Raw genomic sequence first — 13,742 nt, 5'->3', positions numbered from 1 at the left:
GTAAGCTAACATGAACTGGTTGCCATGTCAGCTTACCGCCATTTGAAATAGCTATAGGCTTTATAGCCAAATGAAACGGCTACAAGGTCTTTGGAATTTTTTTCATTCTGCCATTTAAAATGGTGGTTTTTTATTAATTTAAAAAAAAATGGTATAAGTTCTATTTGTACATTTGACTATAGTTTGATAGAAAAAAAAAGGTCGATTATGTGCTACTCTTGTTTAATGTTTAAGTAGTTGACTGTCGGAACTGCTATATCTATTTTAATGTTTAATTGACTTCAATGCGTAAGATCTGAAATTTTCCAAAAATACTGTGTGAATTTTCGTTGTTTCACGTGCAAGAAGTTTCATGTATAGAATAGTCAGTATATGTCAAAATCAACCAAGTTTTTCGTATGGACGGCTATCAAATGTACAAATATAAATTATATCATTTTTATTTTCCATATCAATAAAAAACACCATTTCAGTTGGTGCAATGAAAAAAAATCCAAAGAACTTATAGCCGTTTCATTTGGCTATATCCGTTTAAAACAACCGTAAGCTAACGTGAGAAACATACCAATGTTTCAAAAGGCTATAGTTTGAAGTTCGCTGCACTTATTCGGAGTATGTCATTCGAGAGTAACAACAAAATTCGATCATGGAGCCAAAACAAGATAATAGCATTGAGAAAAAGCACGGTACAGCGAGGAGCTAAACGCACACAGAAAGCAGAATTACCATGTGATTTTCTTGTACTGGTCTCTGGGAACTGATGGGCACATTCCCAATTCTCACCCTCAGCTTGTAAACTGTAAATTGTGCAGTTCTTAAAAAAAAAATCTGTAATCACCATACCAGCTCGCCATTTTCTTTGAACGTAAACTTTCTTTACACTGTAGATTCTGCCGAATAAAACAGTCCGTGGAGTTTTACATGCCACCTCAAATTCAAAATGGCGTGTGTATAATATATACCACGAAAAAATCCTGTAGTTTTTCCCGCTTCCTATTCAATCTTGTGTCACAACAGAAGCTACCAAACTGGTAAGTTTTGCAACGACAGTTACAGCGTTAACAGTCAAACCAGCTGGCTTCGTCGTCATCGTCATCTCTGTTGCTGAGGTGGTGCAAGATTAAGCACCATGTCAGGTCCCTTCTCCCCTGATGTTGAGAACTCGTCGGGCACAGGCAGACCCAGCTCCTCCAAGATGAACCGGACAATGCCGCGAGTGACGCTTCCCAGGGACATCTTGTTCACCATCACCGCCATGGCAAAGTTGTTCTCCACATCACAAAACCCGGTGGACCCGCCCATCCCGGAGTGCCCAAAGCACCTCAGCGTGCCGCTGGGGTTGTTGTACCTCCTGAACCCGAGCCCGAACTTGCCATTTGGGTGTACCATGCTCTGGTATTCACCGACACCCATGAACGCGTCCAGGATCTTGTCACTGCTGAAGATCCTGCCGCCGCTTCCTGCTGCTGCTTCGTCGTTAGCGTCACTGGTGCGTAGCTGGCTGTACCCATTCTTGTCAGTGTTGCTCACATCTTGGAGATTTCCTGTGGAACCGACACCCTTCTTTCCAGCGCCTTTTTTCTTCTTGAGTGGGGCGGTAGGGAACTTGGGGGTGTGCACATGGCTGCCAAGGGGTGGATTGGAGTCCGCAGAGTGCGGTGGTGGAATTGAACCACCAGTTGCAAGCGCTGCATAGTATCGAGCAAGTGCTCGAGCAGAGCAGTGGCCATTCGCAGCAGGAATAATGGCCCGACGAACATTTAACGTGTTGAAAAGAACTGGTACACCAGACGCCATTTGCGCAATATTGCTCAGCAATTCTGGTGGAACACCTGGCCCTGCCCTGATTCCTGATAACTTCTGAAGTTCTTCAGTGTCAACTGTCAAGGTTGCCAGACGAGATTCAACACCTGAGAAGGGACAGAATGTAATGAACATCAGACAGAGGGTATCTAGAAGACTAGAAGAGTATAAACATGACTAGATTACGATTTTCATTAGTCTAATCAAATCTTAGCAGACACATCTAAAAGAGCAAATATTCCCTCCTGGAGTTTGAAAGACAAAGAAAAAGATTTAATACCTTTTTTTAATGTAAATTGCCAAAATAAGCATCCAATATTAAATAAATGATACAAAAACATACCAATAGTAGGTACTTGCAGAAAATGACTATTGGTCTTGGAGCATGAAGGGATAACATTGTAGCAGTTAAGTCCAAAACTCCATTGATCACATTTTATAAATAAATACCCCCAATGTAGTGCCATTACAAATGCAGTGCAGTTTCTCCTGCACTCACAGCTTGACTGAAAGTATTTCCCCCATTGAATACACACCCCGACACACCCAATCCAAGACATTGATGGTTCTTTTATTCTTACTCCTTAAGCACACGACGTAAAAAAATCAAGGGAAAGCTACATTCCTTATCACGAAACAGTAAGCAGCAGATCTGGTACAGTGTTAAAAAAATCTAATTGGGTAGAGTTCTTGGAAACAATCTAAGCACTGATTCATAGGAGATCTGTAACATACCTGGTGGAATGCCAATATATAGCTCCCCTTCAATGTGAAGAGGACGAACAATAGCCTCTTCTAGAACCTCTTGAAACTTCTTCCCAGATGCATGCTATTATTGTCAAATACCAGCGTCAGGATTCATGAAAAAAATCAGTTAGAGCATTATATTGACTTTTAAACTCCCATAATTAAGCTATTCGACCCGAAAAGGATAAGTAGATGTGGGTTTACATTCAAATTTAGCTAACTCTTAACCCGATTGTAGATTAGTACATAATGATCTGTTTACACAACCAACAAAGTCCAATTCTCATAAAAAACAAGGCTCAATTTACGTGATGGCAGGAAGAAACATACCTCTATGACTCCCCCACACAACCAACCAAAGGATAGGTAATGGTAAATTTGTGCTGAACCAGGTTCAGTCTCAGGTGTACACTTGGCAACCTGGTTTAGTGTCTCTTCCCAGTCACATACCAACATGGGATCACTCTTCACCACATCTCCCAGCGCATTGTGCAAACCGGATGTATGATTTAGAAGATGATGCACCTTTATTAGGACGGAGCAAATGAGATAGTCTATTAGCCAAGAATTGCCATGTCCCATCAAATAACAGAAACAAGTTAGTTTTTGTACCTTTATTAGCTCCTTGCTGTTAGTTCCAAAGTTTGGCCATATGTTGGCCACTGTTTCCTCATACTTCAACTTCCTGAAAGATTGGAGTATGCTATCACAAAATAGCTCGAGCAACTTCAACTTGTGGAATAAATGTCTAGATGCACAGTTAAAGTTCTTAGCCCATTTTGGAACAGGTTAGAAATGCTCATTTGACCTTTTTTAAAAAAAAATCCCAGGCGGACCATCATGTACTTCAGTATGTAAGTGTGCAATTTTCCATCTAAGCGTATAAAGATGGAATATTCTTCTCTGACCAGTTGAGGTATTAGAAAGAGTGGAATGCTACAATGCTTACAGTTCACACAAATAAAAATGATTTGCAACTAGGTGCTATACATAAATATGAGAAACAATTTGTACACACAAGAAATTCTATAATATAGTGTAGATCAATGCCATGCAGGCATATTTACACTGCAAAGTTAAAAGGGACTTGGTACTGAATCGATCACTCACCCTTCGTTGACAAGCCAATGTACCATCCCAGCAGTGACACCCTTAGTCACTGAGAAAACAGGAAAGAGAGAATCATGTTGAACAGGTCGTGGATCATACTTCCCCAACATACCAGCAGCAGTATCTATTATGACCTTTCCATCTTTATATGCGCAGACCTGGTGAAAAAACAAATGTAAGGCACATAATATTTGTAGAGAATCACTGTACAGGTATTTGATTCATAGGAGAATCCTACTTGTATTCCTAAAATTTTGTCACTTCCCAACTCAAGCAGATAATTTCTCAGTTTAGACTCCACATCAGAGTTAGCAGGTGAGTCATAAATCCACTGACTGTTAGGTATTTGTCCATGCATCAAACTCCTGATCAAAGTAAGGGCATAAATCAGCAATGGAAGAAAGAAGAGAGAGATAATCTTTTACTATGAATATGGTGCGAGCATGATAATGTCAAATAAATAGCATCTCACCCGAGCAAAGTTGATTCAGCAAATGGCCTCATGATGTCTAGATAAACTATCCTAACATTTAGTGAAGCTGAAAGACCTGCAGATTTTTTTTTAAAAAAAACATTAGATACTGGATATCTCAGAGGAATGAGTAAGCCAAAAGAAACTCATACCTCTGAGAAGATTCAAGACCCTCATAAATATTATTGCATCCCCAGGGAAAGCATCCACCTAAAAGCATGAAGACTTTCATGTGACTCTCATCTATCAATTGAGGAAAGTTACGAGTGCGGCATTTCTACTCACAGGATTAAAACGTTGAACTTCCTTCTTGTTCAATTTCATCTTTTCTTGAAGAGCTTTGACATTTCGTTCTCTTTGGTCATTGAGTGCCTTTATGTTCTCCTGATAAGCATGAATAACCACAAATAAACTGTTACTCCAAATATCCAAAGTTACTGAAAAGCTGAAAAAAAATAGATAAAATTATGTAGAATGGATACAGTAGCCTTCAGACTACCTTTGCTTCACTTGCAGTAGTTGACTGGCGAAAGAATATTGTAGCAATATCCATAGCCTGCTGAGGCATGTCAACCCGCAGTTTAAGCCCCATTTCTGCAAATGCTGACAGCAGTGCCACATGATCTCCCTAAACATTGGCATGTTCATCTCAGATATGCAAATTACATACAATTAACTAATGTACGAGAAGCCACAAAATAAATGACAAAAGTAGAATAAATCAAAGAACTCCATTTTTCAAACTTTGATCATGAGATGTTGATACATCAAAATATAAGTCAAGTGATCTCTTATAACAAAAAAAAAATTGACTAGCTTAGGAGACATATTTCCCAAGTTCATTTTGTTTCTCTTATTGCTTGGGAATATGTCATGTCATACCAGTTTACCACATCACGAATGAGTAAACAAAAGATAGACAATGTTACAAGAAAAGATAAGAAAGAAAGCAAGACATGCTTATTTGGGGTTCTATATCTAAAATAAGAAAAGACTGCAGCTACTCCAAGGAAGATGTTGCATATTATACTATACTATCTTCACTGTGGATTTCTTAGAGGATTGAAGTTCACAAACCTCTGCGCATGACAAAAACATCTTAGCTAGTGCCTGCCTCATAGATTTTGATATGCGCTTAGTGAGCCCAAAGTCAAGGAGAATTGGTTTATGTGGAGGTTCCTTGCTCACAAGAAAATTGCCTACAGACAAGAAAAAGTCATGCAAGTATGAATTAATGTGCAAGGAATACAAGGGAAAAGATGACAGAAACCTTCCCAAAACGCATGTAATTACCAGGGTGAGGGTCACCGTTAAAGAAGCCATCAATGTATATTTGATGAGCATATGCACGGGTTATCTCTTCAACAAGTTTTTGCTTATCAACACCATATGCTTCCAATGAATCATTGTCATTTAAGCGAATCCCATCCATATATTCCAAAATCAGAACCTTGTCAGTTGACTGACACATGGAATAACAGTTTGTCAGATTATGGTAACTTGATTTTCAAAAATTAATAAAAGATAAACAGTAGAGAAACTGAAAGATAGACCTGAATAACTTCTGGAATGAGTACATCAACAGCACTGGAACTACTGCCACTCCCACAGTCAGTTTCGCGACTAAGATTCCTGGAGACAGTCCTAGTGTTCTCTAAAATTAAAGAATTTGTAACATACATTATCAAGATGACCTCTTCATGAGAGAGAGAGAGAGAGAGAGAGAATAGAAAATTGTGCAGAGAATTGTATGGGTAAGAAACTGAGCAAGGAGAATTACCTGCTTCATGGTTGAAATCAAGTTCCTTTGGTGCCTCCTTGCACCATTCATCAATCATTGGATTAAAATTATACTGAGGTTCTGCCCACGCTATCCATTCAATCAATGATTTTGCGTTCTTCAGATCCTGACCACCAATATAAAAATGTAACAAACTCCAATTGTGCTACACAGACATACTTGCCAGGTTAGATGTAAACCTCTAATATGATCTCTTTGATACCATCATGCTGAATTTTGACAACAACTTCTCTGCCATCTGCCAGAGTTGCACGATGAACTTGTGCTATCTGTTACCCAATGTTCATTGAATACTTAAATGAGCATACTATGAATTTATGTTAGATAACTAAGTTCACTTTTGATACTACAGTACTTACTGATGCAGTCGCAAGAGGGTCCAGGACAAAATCAGCAAATAGATCACTCATGGGTTTTCCAAGTTCTTTCTCTATCGTTCCACGAACCTGCACAACAGAGACAATAACCAAGATAAGTAATCGCTGCCATTTAGATCATTGCAAACGTACAAAAAAATATTATATCAGGACCGGACAAGAATTATCAATCTTCCACTCATTCAAGGACAGGTATGCATACCTCTTCGGAAGGGCGTGGAGGAAGTGAATCCTGCAATTGCTTGAGGACATTTATGTAGGGTTCAGGAAGCACATCTGCTCTTGTGGACAAATACTGGCCCATTTTCACCCATAAACCTTCTAACTCTATCATCAGGTTGAGGACACGGCGAGCATTTCGCTCATGTGTTTTCGTCCATATAGCACTCTTTTTACCAGTGCTAACCCATTGGACTCTCTTCTGAACAGCCTGCTCATGCATCAAGAAGATGTTAATCTGTCTCAAGGAAATGGAAGAGGCTAGTCTATGGAAGAACATCATTGAGAAAAGAAACAGAAGCACACCTTATAGTCAAAGTAGATAAGCAGTGCCATGGAGAAAACTTTGAGCCTTCTGGTTATGGTGTTTCCCCATCCCATTATCAGTTGGATAGTCAGGACAAGCGATAGCAGAAATTCAGGCACGCTCTAGGGTCCTAGCAAGTCAGTTAGTCTTCTGCAGTGTCATAAGTTCAGTAAAGAAGATTCATATTAGTAACTTGTTAGACCTTCGTCTTCAATAGAGAAAACATGTGTCATGCAGTCAGCTAAACTGTTTTAAGATTCAGAACTGTAGTTATTCATTCTCTGGCCTGTTGAGACAATGACTTGACATGACAACCAAATTTACATGCCAGCTTCCATTTATGTGAAATCAATTAATGATGGAGTAAATAAGCATACAGAAAAGGCAAGGACTCCTCCATAATTAGTGCCGCTCGTTCTCAGGGCAGTCATTCAGAGATAATGACTTGACATGACAGTCAAATCAACTTGACTGCTCCCATTTATGTTAAATCAGCTGAGGATGGAGCAAAGAAGAAAAATGCAAAACTGAAACTGAAAAGGATTCGAGCTTCCCATGCCGCATGTTCAGTGACATGCCAATGAGATGAGCAAGTAGTCTCCCAGATAACACACTAACAGATGCAGGTATGCAAATATGCAGCAGAAAAATGTGCTGCGTGACACATGGACACCACAGCTCGAAAACTCTGACCTTGTCCTCACTCCCTGCAGAGTTTTCCACGTGCTACAACTTATTTCCTGAGCAAGTTTAGGACTTTTCCCATCATAACTCAAAAAATCACTTTAACAATATGCAAACTGCAGCAGAGATTTTCCAACCACAAAAAACAGGCAGACTTGTCAAACTTGACGTGGGGGAACCACCGTGGCTCCCTCAGAGACCAATGGGAACCATCAAGCACGCGGTTTCCACAACCAACACAAAGAAACTAGAGAAGCACACCCCCAAACTCCAAATCGTTGAAGGAGGTGATGAAACACAAGAACAGCATGATTCGAGCAATCCCATTTGCTAAGCCCTGAGCTGAGCAAGATTACAAGCCCCAAAAGGCTCTAGTTGTGGGGAATAAACCAAGCTCTTTCGCATGAACATAACCACGTGTGGATGCTAAAGCAGTAACCACCGTGTACACACAAGAAGTTTCCACTAGTGCTTTACTTGATCAAAGGCTCTCTATACTCTAGAGCGCAAGAAATAAAGGAGATTTGCGTAACATCTTAGCATACAGTCGCGAATTTTAGCCTGATCACATGGAGTTCTCCCGATGAACCCCCTCTCCTCTAGGAGAGAGTGAGACACTCGGAATCCCCCAGATACAAAGACCTCGAGCTAAGAACCAGATTCAATCGAGCGCCCAAGGAGGGGAATTGCGCTGGGATTGGTCGCGAAACCGCGCAAGTGCCAAAACCTCAGAAATCCTCAAGAAGGGGTTGAAGAGATTGCGTTACCTCGATTCGCTTAGCTCCGAGAAGGGCGGGCAAGAATTTGGCGATTTCCGCCGGGGGCGCCTGGCTGCGCGATTCGAAAACCCAACCGACGGATTCGCGACGCGAGAGAAGGACAGGAAAAGAAAAGAAAAGAGGAGGAGAGGATCAGTTACTCTCCGGCCCGTGGGGAAATCGAGCAGAGAAAGAAAAAATAGATTTCTTTTTTCCCTCTCCCCCCTGGCCCTGAGGTCTTCGCAGGAGCAGAGAGAAGTGTGTGCGCCATTTTATTCCGCGAGGAATTTTTTTTGCATCCAGGCCCCGGCGTGACCTCGTTATTGCCGGTGCGGCCACGACAAGTCCGTTTTGGAATCCCGTTCCCTGCAGAGAGCTTGTACTGTAAACGGGCCGATTCCGTCCATGCAATTTCTCTGTCACTTTTTCTCGCGTCGAAGCATGGGACGATCTCTGCTCGTGCGAGTGAGAACACTTGGGGTCAGTCATTCAAGAAAAAAAGAAGGTTTTGATTCTGCGTGCGTGCTGGCCCCTGTTGGGTGAGAATGGATGGCGACGTGCAAGAAAGTTTAGGACCTGAATAAAGATTCGGTGGTGTTTGATCACGGACGGCGACTCTTTGCCGAGACAGAGAACGAAGGTGAGCTAGGTTTGCACGATGGTAGTAATTTTAGTTGTTGATACCGTACCGGCGGTGGTATCTAGGCTAACAAGCTAGCTGTCTCTCCGATCGGAAACATGAGGCTTGCATGTAAGATATGCATGCACGATGACGTCGTGAATCCCTAATTGGATTGGATTACATATGGAGCCTGACAAGGGTGCTTCGTAAGCTTGGATTATGGGCTCGTTTGGTGGGGTTCCAGCTCCGGCTCCGATCGCGGCTTCTGCTGAAGCCCTACCAAAGAGCAGCGCCGCAAACGGCTCCGCGAGTGAACCACCCACGGAGTTGGAGCCCTTTTTTACTGTCGGGGAGGAGCCAAAAATAGTGGCTCCTCCTCCTCCTCGGGGAGGGCCCACAGGAAGAGCCGTTTTGCTAAATATTTTTTCAAAAGGAGGAGCTAGAATCGGAGAAACCACTCCACTAGAGGAGTCAGAGCCGGAGCCGTTTTCAGAGGAGCTGGAGTCCTACCAAACTGACCTATGTACGTAGCCTAATAAGCGTGCTTCGTGGGCAAGGGTTATCGTGTGTGTGTGTGTTTTGAGAGGGAGGGTCGTGGTTGTTCGTGGTGTGGTAGTAGCTAGCTAGTCTGAAGCACAGGTCGTCGTCGGCGCGGGCTGCTCTGGTAGCTGCACCTGTCCGCCGCACGCGCGCGTCGACGGCCCACTTGTTCTGCGGGAGAGCCTGAGACACACATGCACGCGGCGCCATCACGTGACAGGTATCGAATAGAATAAATCAACCGGTCGGCCCGTCACGCCGGCTAGTCAGCTGAGCTCGATCGCTCGCTGCTGCGTGTGCCACGGCGAGCTCTTAATTTTCTGCGTGGGCTGTATCGCTACTGGGCTGCGAATGAGTGGGCCGGCTCGTGCGTGGAACAAAATAAAGGAAGAGAAGCTGGCTGGGATTCGGCCCAACAGGGCGAAAGGAATCTTGCCTCCATCATTCCCTAACTCAACAACAATCATTTCGTAAACGCTTACTAACCACCCTTCTCATTCTTGCTACAAATTGCATCTACACGTGCAAAATTTTAACTTTTGGAGGATGAACTGCTGCCCTCACTCCAAGCTGACAAATTGCATCTGCATGCGCAAGGCCCCAACTGATAATAGTCGCACTCCCCGTCCAAGGAAGCTTTGCCTCGCTGGCCATGGCATTGCAAAACAAAACAAGGCAGGTTCCACACTTCCATGTACGTACCTGTCAGTAACCGTCCCGTATGTAGCTGCTCTCCAGGCAGGATTTTTTTTTTCACTTTTGGATGGAGGAACTGCTGCACCATTCCAAATTCCAGCTGACAAATTACATGTGCACGCTATACCTTCTTTTGTTTGATCTTATCGCCGAGCCTACATATTTGATCGCCTTCCAGTTGGACTTACTAACCGAATACTCCCTAAAATGGGCAACGCGTTTGTGCACATATTTGTGCGCGGCCACATGCATGCACTGCTCCTGTGCGTGTGACCGACCGCACCAAGCAACACGGTAGCCGCCTGATTAAAATGACAAGACGATTACTACACATGCGACGTGTTAACAAGTTTCAATCTTTTCCCTCCACCACATATATTCACAAGTACTGTGTAGTTTAAATTTGAGACATGGATCATTTAGTTCAAACAAAAAAGAAAGAAAGAAAGAAAAAAGAGGATCGATAGTCACGGAAGCACGAGTCACGAAGAATTGAGCATCTCCAGATGGAAGAAGAGCCCCCTGATGCTGGCCCTGCTCCGGCACGTCGCAGCGGCCGGTCCTCCTGGCGCTCCCCCGGCCCTGTACGTGATTAACGCGCGCGGGCGGCGCGGTCACGCCCAGCCCCAGAAGGGCGGAGCCATGGGTGCCGCCGCCGCCGCCGCGCGGCGCCGGCGGGGACAGGATGGCGGGCAGGCATGTCGTCGACATGGTCTTGCGCGTGCAGTGGGTCAGACAGTGTGGTGGATTTTTTTTAAAGAGGGTACAACAAGCACGCACACAACCAACGCACTCCACACTCACACCACACGCACACATACGCGGGCGTGTCCTTACACATATTTATGAAAGATATTAGAAGGTTTAGACCTTCAGTGCACGAGTACATACAGTATCACTTACACACGCGTGTATTACCTAGCAAACTCAGAACGTACTTGGAAAATATCCTAGTGAAACCACTTAGATCCGATCGAACCCGGACGGACTGGGCGAACACTCTCGCCAGCAGCCACAGCTCGGTCTTTGTGGTGGGTTAGCGAGCAGAGAGTGGGGACGCAGCGTGCTTTTTATATATACACACCGAGCCGGAAGCGAGGAAATAAGATGGGCCACTGATGGCCGCTGACGGGCCTTCACCGCCCGCAAGATGAACTTTGTGGCCTGCAGTAGCATGACATATTGACATATCTGGTTATTATAAACAGTCTTCGGACGACGAAAAGAAGATAGTAGGACGACAAGGACGACGCCAAGATCAATAGAAAGGCACAAATTTTACAAAAATACCCCCTTAGTAAATTTAGTATAAAGACTAAAAAACTAGAAAAAAACACAAAATTACTTCCCTGCCCAGATCTCGAGGCAGTAATTTTATAACTATTTTTTAGTTATCGTAATTTTACAACTAACTGAAAATAAAATAAAAATTCCTTTCACCAGCCCACACGGCATTGGGCCTCCGCATCTCTCTCTTACACACACACAAACGGCCATTCGATTCTATCGGTCCACTGAAGCCCAAGTAGCGAATTGTGCCGGCGTGCCGTTGTGAACTTTTATGCCTATACATTCATTCGAAAGTTGTCATTTCTGTATAAATTAAATCAGAACGAGATTGAACCTATAATTTTGCGACAAAATATATCAATTCATGAACTATGGATGTGCCAAGTTTCAAGTTTTTACCAAAAAAATAATGTATATATTCATGATGAATTTTCACCATTTTAAAAATCTTTGCACCAGATGTAGAACCATACAACCGCAAGTTCGCAACTAATATCAAAATCAGCATATCAAGTGCCTTTACCCCCATCTACTTTAGTTCCAATATGCTAAGATAGAATGCAACATGAAAACGTTCACTTTCAAAAATGTTTCATTCATCATTTTTATAATAAATTTTTTAGAGTTCCAGCGATGATTTTTCATAATTACATAGTTTTAAATTAAAACGTAATAAGTGATGTGTCAATTTCAATGCTTTTTAGCTAGTGCAAAAGTTTTATAAGATACCGATAATTTTTAAACGTAACAACCACTTTGGGAGGAAAAAAGGGTGGAGGTTTGGTCTGGTAAACCTCCCACCAGAAAAGTTCAGAAGTGCTATAAAGGAGAGACAACAACATTTCTGAACTATGTAATTATGAGAATTACATGATTACGAGGCTATATGCATCCACATCCCGTGTCATCTTCTGGTTGGAAGCAGGAAAGAATGTACAAATTACTATCTTTGTTTTTGTACAAGTCACAGTTGCTGTGTCGTAGGTCAGATTTATCAACTTTGACCAATTTATAGGAAAAAATATTTAACATCTACAATACCAAATTTGTTTCATTGAATCCACCATGGTATATATCTCGATTGTGCATATATTTGGTAGTATAGATATTGTTATATTTTTCCATAAACTTGGTCAAAATTGAATAATTTTGACTTAGGACAAAACAAATGTGAAATGTTAAAAAAAAGGAGAGAGGAATATGTCGATGTTTAGTAGCGTCAACTAGTGAAGACTTGCCGCGTGAATCCTTGGATGGGTTAGCTCGCAAGACACAGGAGATTTATACTGGTTTGGGCGATCCGCCCTACGTCCAGTTCGTGGCACAAGTTCTTTATTCCTGTGCTCGAGGGCTCAACTTTGTAGTAGGAGGTTACAAACGGTGCGTGTATGCGTATGTGTTCTACTGAGGATCGACTCCCCTTCTTGTTCCCCCTAGGCACATAATACGGTGCGCCCGACTGGCCAGTCCGCATTTCCTTGCCTCGGCTCACGTGAGCACCGGTGTGGTTGTCATATCAGACAGACCTAGCCATACCCTAAGGATGTGGTAGGCCTGGCCTATCGTTGCGCCTCGGCCTTTGCTTGGTAACTTGAGCCAGGCTAGCAGCCTGTTTATCTCGGTTCCCGAGCCTCCTTCTGGGGCACCGCCGGCCAGCCGGGCAATGATGACAATGATTTTTCTTTCGGCCCAATCGGTATCTTCTTCCTAATCTCACCCTCTTCTGGATTTGTCGATAGATTAAGGTATCCCTAATCTAGATACCCGTCAGTAGCTCCCGAGTCCTTCTTGGAGTAGAAGTCGGGGAAGGATTGTGTCCCGTTAGTGGTCCCTCTTTCGTCACTCTTGCCAGTCCGGCGTGTGTCCTTTATTTTTACTGTAATTGAGTTGCGACAGGACGGTTTTCTACTCCACGTCCCATCAGGATGACTTGTCTCATCGCGTCCAATTACTCCTCTCACCTAGCCAGTCAAGAGGGGGTGCCTTTTCCATATGCGGGCGCCCCGAGGACCGCGCCTTTGGGAAGGGCCTTCTATCATCTGCGCATAGCTGTGGTTGGCTATAAATAGGGGGAGCGACGTCCTCCTCCTCTCATCCATCTTAGCACTTCAGAGGAGATGGTTTTCTTCCTTTCCTTCGATGAATGGAGGCCTCCCGATGGGACCTCTGGCCTCGAACCATGCGTGTGGTTTTGCCTCAGGTGCTAGGAGAATGTCGGTAAGCAGAGGGCTGTGATGAAGGCATGTGGAGGCAGCGGGGCAGCCGGTATCAGGACAGCTTCCATGTTGCCCCTGATACTGTTGGCCATCTCGTCAG

The 13,742-nt window shown here is 43.3% G+C and overlaps 1 protein-coding gene across 1 annotated transcript; it reads right to left on the bottom strand.

Annotated features, from left to right (window-relative positions):
- Positions 1 to 829: 829 nt before the first annotated feature.
- Positions 830 to 8,531, bottom strand: LOC117852629 (uncharacterized). The gene is made up of 19 exons (XM_034734806.2): positions 8,288 to 8,531; positions 6,836 to 6,986; positions 6,513 to 6,740; positions 6,293 to 6,379; positions 6,113 to 6,202; positions 5,913 to 6,039; positions 5,686 to 5,786; positions 5,426 to 5,594; positions 5,210 to 5,331; positions 4,632 to 4,760; positions 4,418 to 4,516; positions 4,285 to 4,342; positions 4,133 to 4,208; positions 3,899 to 4,025; positions 3,661 to 3,818; positions 3,163 to 3,235; positions 2,881 to 3,075; positions 2,539 to 2,632; positions 830 to 1,910 (listed from the first exon to the last, which is right to left on the bottom strand). Exons 2-19 carry the CDS (start codon positions 6,908 to 6,910, stop codon positions 1,093 to 1,095), a joined length of 2,826 nt encoding a protein of 941 aa, XP_034590697.1. The 5' UTR covers positions 6,911 to 6,986; positions 8,288 to 8,531; the 3' UTR covers positions 830 to 1,092.
- Positions 8,532 to 13,742: the final 5,211 nt, after the last annotated feature.

Source organism: Setaria viridis, chromosome 4 (genome assembly GCF_005286985.2).
Source record: "Setaria viridis chromosome 4, Setaria_viridis_v4.0, whole genome shotgun sequence".
NCBI lineage: Eukaryota > Viridiplantae > Streptophyta > Magnoliopsida > Poales > Poaceae > Setaria > Setaria viridis.
Note: the sequence above shows the minus strand (reverse complement) of the source record. Positions and strands in the feature narration are given on the sequence as shown.